Source organism: Papio anubis, chromosome 13, assembly GCF_008728515.1.
Source record: "Papio anubis isolate 15944 chromosome 13, Panubis1.0, whole genome shotgun sequence".
NCBI classification, from domain to species: Eukaryota; Metazoa; Chordata; class Mammalia; order Primates; family Cercopithecidae; genus Papio; species Papio anubis.
In genome coordinates, this window is record NC_044988.1 from 67,919,082 (window position 1) to 67,935,548 (window position 16,467).

At 49.4% G+C, this 16,467-nt stretch overlaps 1 protein-coding gene across 2 annotated transcripts in view; it reads right to left on the minus strand.

The window, feature by feature from the left end:
- The window catches only part of GABBR2 (gamma-aminobutyric acid type B receptor subunit 2), a 416,448-nt gene extending 408,509 nt beyond the window's left edge, over nt 1-7,939 (minus strand). The window contains exon 1 of one of the 2 annotated variants that reach the window (XM_021927328.2): nt 7,162-7,939. In XM_021927328.2, coding sequence (XP_021783020.2) covers nt 7,162-7,482 — 321 coding nt within the window. In that variant the 5' untranslated portion in view covers nt 7,483-7,939. The remainder of the gene's footprint in view (nt 1-7,161) is intronic. The other variant, XM_031654347.1, reaches the window with a different exon arrangement.
- Between the last annotated feature and the right edge of the window lie 8,528 nt (nt 7,940-16,467).

Genomic DNA, 16,467 nt, shown 5'->3' on the forward strand with positions numbered 1-16,467 from the left:
CCAATACCAAACACTAAACAGACCCTTAGTGTATCAGTTCCACCCACCACCCCAACTCATTCTTTAAAAAGGAATTTGGGGACAGAGAAGGTATGTCCGTGGATGCCTGGCTAGGTCTGAGGAATTTCTGGGGTGCTCATATTGCCCTCATATTGGGGAGCTTGGGGGTTAGTGCTGCATGCTAGGCACATGCAGAGGGCAGCTACAGCTCAGCAGTTCGCTTGGCCCTGATATGTAGCACCACCTCAGTCCTTAAATGAGGGAGGAAGATCCTGGGGAAGAGACAAGACCAACCATCCCAGGGGGTGTTAACTCAGAAAGCAGACTCGAATAGATGAACCTCCAGTTCAGCGCCTCACCATTTACTCATGCAGGCTGCTCGTTAAGCCCCATAAGGCCCTGAGGGATGAGACTGACCCTACCCTCAAGAGCTGCCAGCCAGTAGGGGAGAAAGCGACAAACACAGCTATGACACAGGCAGAAGGAAAGACACGCCGGGAGACACACATGAATAAAGGCCTTAGTGTCTGCACCCTCTTCTGCCAGCATGCCTTCTCTGCAACACAGCACCAGAAAACAAGGGACCCGTCACACTGCTCTGTATTTACTCTGGGCTTTGAGCTGCCCCACCCATTACACTTATTCCTTGTCACAGTCCTGAGAGGTCAGCACAATGATCCCCAGACTGTACGGAAAGAATAACAATGGGAACAACAGAACAGCAATATTTCCTGAGCACTCGCAGTGTACCGAGCATTGATTGCATGGTGTCACCTGGATCATCTCATTTGTCCCTTATGCACCTGATAAGGCAGTTGGTATATCAGCCCCATTTCATCGATGAAGAAACCGAGGCAAACAGACCTCACCAAGGTCACCAAGCAGGTGAGTGGTGCCCAAATGAGGATACAAACCCAGTTCTCCTGACCCTAGGGCCAGGGCTCATTGGACAGGTGTGAGGTGAGCACGTGGCCTCACCCCTGCAGGAACCCTCTCTCCTTATTCCCCTACGGTGCATCTAATTCCAGTGACTGTTCAGCCAATGACACACACCCCTTCCCCAGACATTGGTTCCCTCTCTGTTGCCCCTCCTGCCCTGTCGGGTCTCAGTGCTGCCCGTTCTTCACAATACCACCTCCTGCCTCCCTGTCTCCATTCAGGCCCCATCACCACTCCCTTCAACTGTTACAGTAATTTGCCAGCCCCTCCGACTCCAGGCTCATTCTGTCTCCGGTCCAGCCTCTTCATGCCCACCAGCCTTGATAGGATCACACCCATGCTCAAAGACATCACACGGCTCCTTGCAGCTCCAGATTAAAGTCTTGACATATTAAACCTCCAGATTAAACCTTCTTGACATAGCATTCAAAGCCGTCCACACCCAGCACCTTTCCCTCTACAAACCCTGCATTTGGGTGAAAACATAACATCAGTGCTCTCCAAACACACTGCACACTTTTTTGCTTCCATTTTTGATCTTGGAGACCCTTCCTGGTATCCAATGACCGTTTCCCAGAGCCTCTGCCTCTCTCTGTCAACTTTATATTCACTCTTCCAGGCTTACCTTCTCCAGGAGGCCTCTCTGGACCTATGTGATCTTCCCTTTCTCTAAATGCCCCTGGCTTCTATTGTTTCTTTCTTCAATTTAGCACTCCCCAGCTGCCTGCCTTTGTGGCTATTTGTGATCAGACTCACTAGCATACAAACCCTTAATGGCCTCTGATTTCCTTGGAGGAATCACCTCTCCCCCACTCTGTGTTCAGGTGGTTGGGTGAAGCTGACCTCACCTCCCTCTCTCATAATGAAAGGAGGGCAGAATTTCTAGGCCTGGCTCGTCAGGGTCATGTGATTTGTTCGTGGATAAACACATGACCCAATTCAAGCCAATGAGATATAAGCTTGAGACTTTTGCTAAAACAGTTGGGAAAGCAACACTCTTCTTACTGGAGTTTCTAAACTGGAAGTGTGTAAACCTGCAGCTTCTAGAGGCCATCTGTGCCACCACATGGGGAGAGGCTGCCTGAGAGTGAAGCCAACACAGAAGAAATCAAAGCCAAGAGGCAGAGAGGAAGATATTTTTAAAGATATCATTTGAGCCCCTGGATTTGGCCATGCCTGCATACAGCACACCTTAGGCTTTTTCAGTTATATGAACCTGTTAAAGTCGGGTTTCTGTTATTTGCAACAAGAGTACTAAACAACACACTTACTAAGAGCCAGGCAGCATGCTGGGCAGTGGGGGTGCAGCTGCAAATAAGATGTAAGCCTGAATCTGAAACTGCTCACGTTCTTTTTAAAATTTTTAAATTTTATTTTGTTTTATTTTTGAGACAGAGTCTTGCTCTGTTGCCCAGGCTAGAGTGCAGCAGCACAATCACAGCTCACTGAAGCCTTTACCTCCTAGGCTCTAGCAATCCTCCTGCCTCAACCTCCCTTGTAGCTGGGATCACAGGCGCATATCACCATGTCAGGCTAATTATTTTATGTAGAGACAGGGTCTCCCTATGTTGCCCAGGCTGGTCTTGAACTCCTTGGCCTCAAGCAATCCTCTCACCTCAGCCCCCCCAAAATGCTGGGATTACAGGCATGAGCCACCACACTCAGCCTATCTTTTTATTTTTTAATAAAATAAAAAAAGTTTATTTTTTAATAAAATAAAAAAATTATATTTTATTGTACTGAGATTTAATTAACTATATTGAGATTTAATACAGTTAAACCTGTACTGAGATTTAATTATCTTATACACTTTAAAGCGGTGATGTTATATATATATATAAAGTGTATAATTCCATGGCTTTTAGTATATTCACAGAATTATGCAACCATCTCCACTATCATTTTCTACCTTGCATTAGAAATGATGAATATGTTCTTGCCCTGTTCTCTATTCGCCAGCTGTCTCTCTCAAACCCAGGGCTATGTTTTACACTTTTCTGCAGCATCAACAGCTCCAGTACGTGCTCAGTAAACACCTGCTGAGCTGTACTCAGACCTTTTTAGGAAGCACAGCCTCAATTCAACAGTCCTTTAAATCCTTTCTAAAGCATGGTGAATAAGGGGAAAGATCTTTGGCAAAGCCACTCAAGAAAAACGACATGCTAACCAATCGCTGGGATTTCTACATTAGATCTTGGCATCAGGGTGATCTTTCTGACAGTTTCACCCCTAGACTGGGCTTCTTGGCTCCCTGAACTTTCTCTAAGTTTATTATTGAATGATTTAAGATAGTAACATGTGGGAAAACATATAGGTCCAACAATAGGGGAATGATTAAATACGTATGGTACACCCACAGGATAGAATAGTATACAGCCACCAAAAATCATCTTTACAAGGAGGATTTGAGGACATGGGGGAAAACCCAGGATACAACATTAACTGAAGGAAAAAAACATAAAAGAGCATATGGAGTATGATACATAAAATAGTGAAAAATGACAACTGGAAGGGAATGATGCTAATTATTAGATGTTATTATTTTTGTGTAGATGGATTATGGGCAATTATTTTTCTTTATGCTTCTCTGTAATTTTCAGCTTTTCCACAATGAATGTTAATCAAATTGAAAAAAACATTATCTTTAACTCATTCCTTGGCTATTATTTTATTTTATTAGTGTGGCGACCAAAGAATAAGAAACAACCACATGGAGACAGGAAGACAGGAAGACCACTTGAACCCAGGAGTTCAAGGCTGCCGTGAGCTATGATGTACCACTGCAGTCTCACTTGGGCAAGAGAATGAGACCCCCCAGCTCTTTCAAATTAAAAAAAAAGGCATTTTTCTCTCAGAGTTTTTAGATCAAACATTAAGTAATATGGTATATTTACCTTTTTACCTTGACTGCCAGGAAGCTCAGAGCTAAAATATAATACTCAATGCAATAACAAATTTAGCCCAGGTTCTTGGTATAGTAACTTCTATGTTTCTACATAGTTTCTGATGCTTTCTTTTATCTGTATTTTCAGTTGTCTTGCTTGTTCAAATCCTCATTGGAATATATAAACAAGTATTTGCTGAAGCCATTTGGTGTTACACCAGAGAAGCAGACGTTCTGATAGACAGGTATTCTGTTTGGCTGTTTCATTTTTACCAAAACACATGGCATTGAGTGGGGTTTTGAAAATCTACCACTATTCTACTTACAGAAGAGAGTCAATCTGGATGTAGGAGGCTCCTTTATTGAGACAGATTGTCCCCAGTGACCAGATTAACCCATTCCTTGCTAAATCTCCATCTTTCTGCAGACCATATGCATAAAAGTCCATACTGGTGCCCACAGTCACTGGCCATTGAGGCCACTGATTGACAGCAAATGTCAGCAAATCCAGCCAAAATCTGTTCACTCATCCACCCTGTGTTCAAGTCTACAAACAATGTGACACAGCCTGTAAATAATTAGGCAGTGTCCACAAAGACAGTCAATCTGAATAAACTAGACCCTAAACACTCTAACACTGGCCACAAACATTCTTTAGATTGCTCTGGATTTTACTGCAAATTACCTAGACTGATCCTTTCTTCACTCTGGCTCAGGGAGAAAGCACCTCTACTTTAAAGCCAAGGCCACTTGTGAATTCACAGGAAATAAAAATGAAGGAAGGAGTCTGGGCACGGTGGCTCATGCCTGTAATCCCAGCACTTTGGGAGGCAGAGGCGGGCAGATCAGCTGAGGTCAGGAGTTCGAGACCAGCCTGACCAACATGGAGAAACCCCATCTCTACTAAAACTACAAAATTAGGTGGGCATGGTGGCACGTGCCTGTAATCCCAGCTACACGGGAGGCTGAGGTAGGAGAATCACTTGACCCCGGGAGGTGGAGGTTGCAGTGAGCCAAGATCACACCAATGCACTCCAGCCTGGACAACAAGAGCAAAACTCCATCTCAAAAAAAAGGTGGAGGAAGAGGAAGAAGGGAGGCAGGAAACATTTATTTAGTGCTTACAGCATGCCAGAGCATCTTCTACCCTGGCTTGTTATCTTCCTTAAGCTGCGTGTCACCTGCAGAGTACACATAATATTCCCACCTAGGCTTACAGAGATTAAATACCCAGCTCAAGGTCATCCAGGGTGGAAAGTAACTAGTTTCTCACTAAAACCCAGGCTTCACCTACCCCAAAGCCCTGACTCTGGACCCCTTCAAAAGGCTAGAGACACTTCTCTGTTTGCACAAGCTAAAATTATCTTCTGCCTTCCTTCCCACTGTTTTCTAAATATTCCCACGAATTGAAGAGTCTTCTGACTGCCTCATCCTCTTGACTTTGGGTCCTCTCACTCAGAAAGTCATCAAGACACACTTGAAAAATAAAATGTAAAGGCTTCAACCCACACCCTGAAACGAAGCACCCATCTCTTTGCTGCCACAAACAGGCCAGTATGAAATCTCTTTCAGGGCAGCTTTCTAAAGGGAAGAAACTGATGATGAAAACATTATGCAGCTGACAATACTTGGTGATGATGCAAGCAGGGCTGCCCTATCTAAAAATGTGTTTGTCCCCAAAAGACCGGCTTTGCAGTGACCCCTCCAGAAGAATATGTGCGGTAGCAACAGAGAAACTGTCAAGAAGATATGCCTCCCTGTAACTGCATTGCTCTCTCCATTTATGTGTGCCAGACAAGTACCCCCACAGAACTTGAGATGCTCGGGCAAAGACGAGGGCGACAGGAATGTCATTCGGAAATGATTTCACACCGGGTTAGCCCTGCACAGCCAGTCAGCTTGCATCCTCTGGGGCAGAGGACGCCTCTCCGCCTGCAGCAGCCTGCGCGCACCGCTGCCAACTGCCATCGGTTCCTTCACCTTTTATTTACAGCGCAGAGCAAGCTGGTTCACCGGTGAAACCGGGGAGGCAGGGAATAAGATACAATCTAGATTCTGCTCTTTCTCTGGGGACATAAACAGGGTCCGACCAAGGAGGAGGGGAAGCCCAGATTGCACCACCAGAGCGGTAGCGCGACCCTCCCCACAAAAGGGTTCTGCACCTGGACTCCAGCAGAAGCGCCTGGAGAGTCCCAGGAAGCCAGGGTCAAGCCCAGCGCCTCGGCCCGCTCCGCGCGGTGGAAGAGGCGCCAACCGAGCGTACTGCACAGGAAATCACTGCCCCCTTCAGGCCGCGTCTCAAACGCTGCGGCCGGAGCACAGGGGCTCGCTCAGTCCGGAAAAACTCGCAAACCCGACCTTGCGCGGCCAGCGATCGCTCCTCCAGACCCGCTCCGCACGCTCCAGCCCCGCGCTGGCGGTGAAGGTCCGCTCTGGGGCTTCAGGCAGAACCCAAACCGAGGCCGTGGGGAGGGGTGTTGGGATGGAAAGCCCTTGGCTCTCTGGCTCCGCTCAGGACTGCTCTCCAAGTCCGTGCTTGGGCTACTAGGTAGGATGCTTCAAGCCTGAGCCGGGAGAAACTGCCTGCAACCGCCCGGCCAACAGCAGCGGCGCGGCCAGACACCACTGCACTTCCGGGACGAGAACTGCCAGGGCACTTTCTGAGCAACTAACCCGAGGCTGGGGTCTCCTTTTGAAATCGCTCTGGCCACAGGCAGCGCCGGGCGCGTCCAGGCAGAAGCGCTGCAGAGCCGGTGGCCCCACACCTGCCCGCGCTGTGCGGGCTCAGAGCTGCTGGCGCGCACCAGGCGCTCAGCCGCGTTGCACGCTCAAGCCCCTTGGGTTCCGGAGCCTTCCGGACCTCAAAGCGCCGCTCGGCTTCCCTGGGGGCCTGTGAGCAGGCCCGCGGCCCCTCCGGCCCTGGGTGGCCCAGTTTGCAGTCAATGAGCCTGTTCCTTCCACTCCGCACCTCGCAGCCCCATGAGCGGGACCTGGACAGGGGCAGTCAATGTAGGCCTTTGGGGGTCCAGCCCCCACCTTCTCCACTCCTTTTTCTCAGGTCAAAAGAGACCCCAGTTTTCCATTCCACCCCCACCCCTCCCCACACACACATACACACATAAGACCAGAGGAGGGGGTGCTCGGCAAATGTTACCAGCTGTGCCAGCCAAGCCCAGCAGGACCGCAGGGGGTGAGCACTGGGCACCAGACCTCTGTGGCCTCGGCAGACGCGGGACGGTCAATAGGGGCTCTGACCAAAGGCCGGAGGTTGCCCCTGTCCAAACCACCCACCCCACTGCCCCCCGAAGCCCCGACGGCACGGGCAGCCGGACACTCACCTCGGTGTCATAGAGCCGCAGGTCGAGGAAGTACGGGCGCAGGAGTGACTCGTTGCGGATCTGCTCGATGGCCAGTTCCACGGCGGGGAGCACACCGCGCCCGATGCTGCCCTTGGCCACCTCCTTGGTGAGCGGCATGAGGCCCATGATGGAGAGCGGCGGGCTGCTGGGCGGCGGCCGTGGGGCGCCCCGCGCCCAGCCCCAGGCCCCGGGCGCCAGAGGCAGCAGCAGCGGCAGCAGCAGTAGCAGCAGCAGGCGCGCGGGCGGCGGTGGCGGCGGCGGCGGCGGCCCGGGCTGCCCGGAGCTCCGCGGGGAAGCCATGCCGCGCCGCGGGCTGCGGGCGCCGGCTCACTCGGCCCGCATGGCCTGGCCCGGCCCGCCGCCCCGCGCCAAGCTCTTCCCGCGGCGCCCGCGCAATGGCGCCGGCCCGGGCCCCGGCTCCGTCTCGGGCTCGGGTTCCGGCTCCGCTCAGAACGGCCGCGGCGGCGGCGGCAGCGGCGGCGCCCGTGACGGATCAATCACGCCGGCAAGGGGTGGGAGCGAGCGGAGTGCGGGAGGCGGGGAGCAAGCGAGCAAACGCGGAGAGGGGGGCCGGCGTCTCCGCGCGCGCCTCTCTCCAGCGCTGCCGCCCCGCACCGGGCCGCCTCCGCCCTCCCCCGTGCGCGCTCTGAACCGCTCTCCCGCAGGGAGCTGCTAGGCGGCAGCCCCTGGAGCCGGGCCTGGGGAGGGCGGACGGCAGGAAACGCGGGAGGCGAAGGCGAGGCTGCTCAGCGGCGGCTCGGGCCGCCCCCAGGGACGGGGACGAGCTGTGCGCGCAGGGGGTGGGGGAGGCGCTGGCGCTGCGGCGGCTGCGGGGAGGGCCACCTTCCCAGCACACGCACACACGCGCCCCCGGCCCTCCGCCGCGCCAGCTGCCGCTGCCCGCCGACCGCTGACCTCCAGGCACCAGAGCGCCCGGGGACAGCGATCTGGGAACCGGGACCGCGCGCTGGCACACGCAGTGGCCGCCGCCGCTCCGCCGAGCGCTGCCTGTAGCACCTGCACTGTGGTTTGGAACCGCTTTTTGGAGGTCTGGCCGGGAAGGTCTCGGCAGGCGAACGTTCCACGAAGGCGTCCCAGAGGCATCTGCAGCCTACGCTCTCCCGTTCTGCTCTGGCGCCCACGAGCCCCTGACCGAGTCCCGGGGGTCGCTGAAGACGCCTGCAGGTGCTCGAACGCCCGTTGGTGCCAGGCTGCCCGGCCTTTAGGGCCTTGGCTGAGGATACCCCTTTCCTCCCCACCAGACGAAGCGACTGCCCTTTGCCAACCCCAGGCAAAGCTGGGGTCCCAACCTTACGTGCGCTACCGCCCCCTCCAGGCATTTGACCTCCCCGCGTCCCCATTCTTGACGGGCTCCGCCCTAGAAGTCTCCCAGGGTGGGAGCACTATCCTCAGGCCAGGGCGGGGCCGCTCCCCTGGACTTGGCCTTGTCTCTGTCGGTCGCACTGGCCAATCTTAGCCAAAGCAGTCCCGAGCCAGATGTACCCAAGTGAGCTGACCTAAGACCTTGGATTCCTTGTGCCTCTGCATACTTCAAGAATAGGAAACGTGGTCATTAATCTATAAAGTCCCAGGGGCTGATTAATGCGAGGAACACAGTAGGACATCAAATCACAAAACATAGTTGTGCCTGAACCAGGGACTGTGGGAGATATCGACGACCTTGTAATAAGAATGGGAATTTGACCTTCGCTGAGTACTTACTGTGCGCATTATGAAGTAATCCCCACAACCGCCCTGTAAGCATACTGTGTTACTCACCCTTACTTTACAGGTGAATACACTGGTGCTCAGAGAGGTTCTGTAGCTAGTGAAAGCACACAGAGCTACTGGAGGACCGGAACCCAGAGCCAGCAGGAACTCCGTGCACGGTGCAGTGGGAGCCAGGGATGTGGGACTGCAAGTTTCCTCTCCAGGAGGGGCACTGCCCTGACTCACTTGCTCTGGACATCGGTTCCCTCTGGCATATGGTGAGGGATTTGGACCGGATGATGATGATGATGGCTACACACCAGCTCTACTGGAGTGAGGCAAGGGCAGCTCTGAATCCAGGCTGAGTTGTTAGGAAGCACGAAGATGAGAGTGGAGGCTGAGCAGAACTACTAGAAAGTACCTTGGACAGCGCCAGGGAAACCAGGCCAAATTCTCCCTGCCCTAACTTCTCTTTCTAGGCTTCCGTAGACACCACCTCTCCTGGCTCCACTTGGCACTTCCTTTTCCCCAAGCTGGAGGGTTTGCATGAACAGAGCTCACCTGAGCATCTCCTCTAGGAAGGGAGGAAGGAAGGAAGGAAGGAAGAAAGAAAGGAAGGAAGGAAGGAAGAAAGGAAGGAAGGAAAGGACGGAGGGAGAGAGGGAGGGAGGGAGAGACGGAGGGAGGGAGGGAGGGAGGGAGGGAAAGAAATGGTCCAGAGGACAGTGTAATCCCCAGATACTCGCTCTACTGCTGTCTCACTTGACATCACAAATATCCTCTAGTCATAGTCTTCTGGCACCTCAAACCCTCAGCTCAGGTTTCTGAATGAGCATTTTCACTTGTTTTGTTGTTGCTGTTGTTTGCTTGTTTGTTTGTTTTTCATTCTTTCCTTTAGTCATTCGTGTTCTCCTTGCAAGCTATGCCAATATAGAGTGTCCACTGACACCTACATCTGGGAATAAGTTGAAAGCTGGGTAACTTTGCCTGATATTTACTAAGAGGTTGAAGGCCCTGCCTGGCATCCTGCCCTACAGCCCCTCTGTCTGCTCTTACAGTGGGGTGACCTGGCCCCAAGATGCATGACCTGGGATCTGCCCTGAATCAGGGGGCACCAATCTCACTCTCCATCAGCATGGCTCCAGGCCAATCTCTGATCTCACAGCCCACTTCTAATGCCTGGGCATCCCTCTGGTTCCAGGATCTTACTCTGGCCTGGTATTACAGTTTGGGTAACTGGGTCCCTGATGTGCTTCCTGAGTCTGAGTTCCTGCCTCAGTCACCAGCCTAGAATGCATGTTCCTCGAGAGCTGGGGTCCAGCCTCTTGCTTTATAATAATCATTCATTCCTTTGACCAGTGTTTTGAAGGGCATACTACCTAGGCAGTGTCATAGCAGCTGAAGATATAGGAAGGAAACAAACCAAAATCCCTGCCCTTGTAGAATTGACATTCTAGTGGAGAAAGAGAGACAATAAATAGGACGAAGAAGATATGTTAGTATGCCCATTTATGAAAAGTGCTATGGTGAACAAAAAAGCAGGAAAGAGGATTGAGACTGGCAGAGTGGGGCTTCAATTTGAAATAGGGAGGTCAGGGAAAGACACACTAAGGTGACTCCTCAGCAAAGACATAAAGAAGGTAAGTAAGAAAGATAGGCGAATAGTGTTCCATGCAGAGGAACAGCAAGGGCAGAGGCTCCGAGACAGGAGTGTGCCTGGCATGTCCAAGGAACAATGTAACCGCCAATGTGGTAGAGCAGAGTGGGCAAAGGGAAAAGCAATCAGATCCAAGGTCAAAGGTAGGTAGGACTGTATGGGGCCTCAGCACTGGGAGGACACATGAAACAGGAACCGTGGGAGGCTACCGGGTAGAGCAGTGACATGATCTGATGTATTTTAAGAGGATCACTCTGGCTGCGGAGTGGAGAATTGTTATCAGGGGAAAAGAGTGTGAGCAGGAATACCTGTGAGGAGTCTCTATTACAATAAGCACATTTGGTGGCCAGGCCAGGGTATAAGCAGAAGAGAGGATGAGAATTGGCTAATCGTTGTGCTTCTTATTAATTGGAATAAAATGCATTGGCCAAGTCCCAGGATGTGGAAGACACTTGATTTCCATGAACTCATCTACCTTCTAAGAGATGTAATAGAGACTTAGAAAGCAACGTGCTCAGGTTCCACCTCCAGGAAGTGATGAAACATCCATGTCAGCCCAGGTCTGTATGGCTTAAATTATTATCTTGCTTCCATAATCCTGTTTCCTTAGCAATCTTTTCTCTAAAACCCTCTGCCTACACACAGAAGCCAGTCTCTAAATCCCGGCTCAGAGGTTGAGAGATGGTGCCCACTTCCTTTCTGGAGATTTTGGGGCTCCATCGTCCATCTGGCTGCCTGTCAACAGGACACTCCATCCCTTTGAATGGGATCCTGATGCTGGGAAGCTAACCAGGCCTCTCTGTGCTATCTGCTCTCCTTCCTTATTGGGCTGACACCCCCTGCCACCTAGGGCTGCTCAGATCTGCCCTCCAGAGATGCCTCCTCCCAGGAACAGGGTTGAGTTTTTAACACCCTTTTCCATATTTGATTGTTATCCATGCCTGCCTCTACTCTAACTCCTAACAGCAGCAAGATCTTCTCTCACTTTCTTCTTTAAAACAAAACAATCTCTCTCACTACACACACACACATATATACACAGCTAATATTAGGTTGGTGCAAAAGTAATTGCGGTTTTTGCCACAGAAAGTAATGGCAAAAACCACAATTACTTTTGTACCAAACTAATATATAGAATTGAGACTGGCAGAGTGGAGCTGCAACTGTGTGTGGGTGTGTGCGTGTATGTATGTAAACCACACACAGGCACACACATGCCATCTTTGCAAACATCTCCCATGTTATTTCTCATTCGTGTTTATATGGAAATGTTTCTTTCAATCAAGTAGTCGAGAGCCTATTTTTTTTCTTGAAGTGCATTATTTATTTTCATTTCCTTGCTTTTTAAAAAATGGTAAGTTATGAATGACGGCTCTAAAAAACACTAACTGAATGAATCTAAGTTGCATATCCCTTTTCACAAGGCATGTTTTTTAAACCACAAAATTAGGTTTCAGGCATCAAATGTGGTCTGGTGACACAGCTTGAGTAACAACAATAGCTACCATTTATTAAACACCTACCTACTCTGTGCCAGACACCTTGGTATGCATCATCTTAATCTTCACATCTGCCTGAAAAATTGGTGTTAGGATCCCAGTTTTGCAAATTAAGAGATTAAGGTCCAGCTTGATGAAATGGTGTGCCTAATGATACCTAGCAGAGGCAGCGAGGGGGCCCAAACCCAATCCTGTCTGACCAGCCCTGTCAAACCCAGTCCTGTCTGACCCCAAATTCCTGCATTTGTCTCTGCTCTACTTGCCTCTCCTTAAAGATGCCTTTATAGAACTGAATAGGACAGACTTAAAGACACAAAGAACATTGCTGAGGGTCCACACCAGAAAGAAGTGAAATGAGCTAGCCAGGGAACTCCACTGAATTAAAGAGAATCTGGGCCTTCTTTTGGGTTATCAGGGAGGAGAGTGTCTGGCTTGGAGAGTCTATGACTAAATCCTTCAAGAGTCAACAGTGGCTGGGCGCGGTGGCTCACACCTGTAATCCCAGCACTTTAGGAGGCCGAGGCGGGCGGATCACAAGGTTAGGAGTTCAAGATCAGCCTGACCAACATGGTGAAACCCCGTCTCTACTAAAAATACAAAAAAAAAAAAAAAAAAAAAAATTAGCTGGGTATAGTGGCATGGGCCTGTAATCCCAGCTACTCAGGAGGCTGAGGAAGGAAAATTGCTTGAACCCGGGAGGCAGAGGTTGCAGTGACCCGAGATCGTGCCACTGCACTGCAGCCTGGATGACAGAGCGAGACTCCATCTCAAAGCAAAAAAAAAAAAAAAAAAATCAACAACAAGGCTAGGGCAGGCCAGCAGAACCCAGAGCCGCCTCCTTTACCTATACTCCTCATGTGGTTTGAGAACTGTGGAAGATTGATTCAGTGGGATAGGTCCTGAATGAACACAGAAAGGACATTTAGCTTGTAATTGGGTGGTCTCCAGAGAAACAGAGACTGGCAACAGGGATTAAATCCCCTCTCATTTAGAGGTTTCAAAAACAATCAGATTATTAACAAAGGGAATCCAGGATGGATAAGAGGCAGAGTTTTAGAACAGAGCCTTAGATGAAGAACAGGCTTAGGAAGCCTCTGTTCCTATCCCTCCAAACATATGAGTCCCTCTTTACTCCTTAGGGACAGTGGTGAGTTTTGGAGTCAGGCAGCCCTGGCCTCAAATTCTGGCTTACTAAGTATTAGTGGTGCAACTTTGAGTAAGTCACTTAACTTCCCAAGCTTCATTTTCTCCATTTGTAAAATGGGAGCAATAACGGTTCCTCTTTCATTGGGTATTGTGAGGATTAGATAATGACAATAGCTAACACATAGTGAGCACTCACATGTGCCAGACATTGTTTAAAGTACTTTACATGTAATTATCTCCCTTATTAAGATAATGCATATAAAGTTCCTAACACAGTACTAGGTACTTATTAGGCATGTAATAAATAATTACATCACTGCTAAAGATGGCAAGATCAGTGTCTGCTGAGGTTCCCACTTCATTACTTGATTCATGAGGTTTTCACACATTTTTAGGCTCCACCAGTCAGCCTTTCTACAGCTTTTACCGGATTGTAACCTTGTGGCAGGAGTCCACAGTGCTCCCTCTCACCCATGGCAGTTCTTTCCCAGAGATAGTTCCTAAGCACCCCCTCACTCTCCACCTCTAGCCAAGTCGTCTTCTTTGGGAGAAATGCCCCCAAACCTCCCCTGGCCACAAGTCTAGAGTCTGCTCATGGCTCTCCTCAAAGACATTACCCAGAACCAACCACAAAACCCTCCACCTGGGCCAAGAAAGATGTAGAAGAGCATGGCCGCCCCTCTGTGCTCAGACTTCTGACTTCTGTCCCCACTGTCCTTACAGTCCAGATTTACCCACATTTTGCTAGCAGCCGCATCACCCTTCGGCTTATAGGAAGCTCGTGGTTCTCTAAGAGCCCTGGGTTTGTTTTCTATGGGGTTATTGTTGCTGATGCTTCAAATGAACAGCAAGCCACATCTCTCTAACATTACTTCTCAGCCGTTTAATTTGGAGGCCTCTGAACAGGATTGAAACATTTCACCTTTGACCATGTCCTGATGTTGCAACCTGTTGAAGGCATCCTGCATGAGTTTGTTATCACTCATATTCACCATCTCTCAGTTAATGCCATTGTCAGTGCACAATAGGATTTTCTTTCTCGTCCTAAAGCATTAGTCAAAATGTTAAATAGGAGAATGCCAAAGACACGCCCTGTGACTGCCCGCACTGGGGGTCATCTGCCCCCTCTGGTTCTACAAGTAAACCTACTAAAAATTGCTCCCAACTTCCACATTCTGCAGTCCTCATTTCTCTATCTTGCACTCCCGAAAATCATGAAAAGCCTTGCCAAAGCCCGGCTGAAACCCTGATACATGCTATCTCTTAATTTCTCTGACCCATCAGATGAATAACTCCCTGAATAAGGGTGATCGTAACTGGGCTGGTTCTTGGTGAACACATCCACTCCTAGGAAGCACTACTCTCCTTTGTGTGATCACACGTCATTTATCCAATCAGCTCTTCTCAAACACTGCTGACAGTAAACACCCAAATCCCCTACTGCTGAACTCACCATTTTAGGCTCTTAGGAAACCGGAACCCTGCTGCATCCCCTGCTACCTAACCCTTTCTTTCACTCATCTCCCAAAGATCTTTCAGATGCTCTTTCTGGATCCCAGCTACAGTGTCCTGCTGTCTTGACAAGTACTTCATCTGGCCCTGGAGACACAGGCTCATTGAAAGCATCTAGGTGCCCTCTAACAGTCTCCTCATCTTTCATTTTATGCCTGTTCCACTATCTCCTGTTTGCTAGTCATTCTCCACCAATACATCCTGTGTGCCTCTGTTACAGGCCTGGAGACGAGAAAATTCTGCGTTCTTTTCAACAAACATCCATGCTTTCTCCTAATGCACCACACGAAGTACCTTTTGTGGTCCATGGCATTATCCCGATGCTTCAGGTCATTCTGGGATTGAGCACCTTCAGGGTCCAACAGCTTCCTGGCACCTCCATTCCAGATCCTGACTTCCAGTTTGTCTCCATGGCCCTAAGTATGTTTTGTAAATTTTATTGAAATATAACAGACAGTTCAATGAATTTTCCCAAAGAGAACACACCCATGTAACCAGCATCAAGAGCCAGAACATTACCAACACCCAAAAGTCATGTTGCTGGCCAGTCACTAACCTTCGCAAGGGTAACCACCATGCTGACCACTAACACTGTAGATTGGGTTTTGCCTATTCTTGGGCTTGATATAAATGGAATCACCGTCTGTCCTCTTCGTGCCTGGCTTCTTTCACTCAACATTGTGAAAGTCATCCATATGGTTGTATATGACTATAGATCTTTTATTCTCTTATGCATGGTTGTCTTACTTAACCTTTTAAAAATCTGACATTATCACAAAGATCCGAATATATGGTTTTCTCTCCACCCACCCCCAACCTGACTGGTTGCAGTCTCACTTGTATCTATTACTACCTCTATTCGTACATTTCTCCATGCTATCCTTCATTTACCCTGCCAAACTGACCTTTCCAAATCATGTCACCCCCAGCTCAATACATTCGATGGCTCCCTATAACCTGAAGGGTACAAACTCCCACACTTGGTATTACAAGCCATTTACAATGTGGCTCCAGTGTTTCCAGCTTTAGCAACAAGCTCTTTCTTCCCACACCTTTTATATTCTAACTACTTAGAATATATTAGCTGGCCCATAAACATAGACCCCTTTTCTGCCTCCATACCTTTGCTCATGCTATTCCTTCAACTTGGAACGCTCTTCCCACTCTTTCTCCCACTGACAAAATCCTTCAAAACTCAGGTCAAATGTCACCTCCTTTGTGATACCTCCTCCTGTCACTCCAGCAGAAATAATTGCTACCTTTTTTCAGCATCCATAGTAAGGCTTGGTTCATGCTGAGAGATAATACTTATCACTTCTTTAAAAGTTAATTACTACATTTCACCATTCTAACACACACGTTCTTACTCATCTCTGGAATCAGGATGCACTTTGCCATCGATGGCATCTTATAGTTGGAAGTATTTTTTTCTTTCTTGTTGATGCATAAAATAATGGTGTTTAAGATTCAGTGAAATACAGTATTTCATTTTTATCTCAGCATATTCTAGAAGAGCTTGTCACACTGCATTGTATGGTTAGTTGTCTACAATTCTGTGTTCCTTTTTCATGTGTGAGGCCATAGGCACACACAAAGTCAGCAATCTGTTTGCTGAATGAAGAGATGTGCACCGTTCACTAGAACCTGAACATTTACTAAGTCATGGGAGGCAGTGTGGCAGGGAAGACCTCCTAGTGTGGTTCTTCATAAGGTTCCTCACAAGGCTGAAAGAGTTACCCTTTCCTCCTGAGGTGCTGAGGC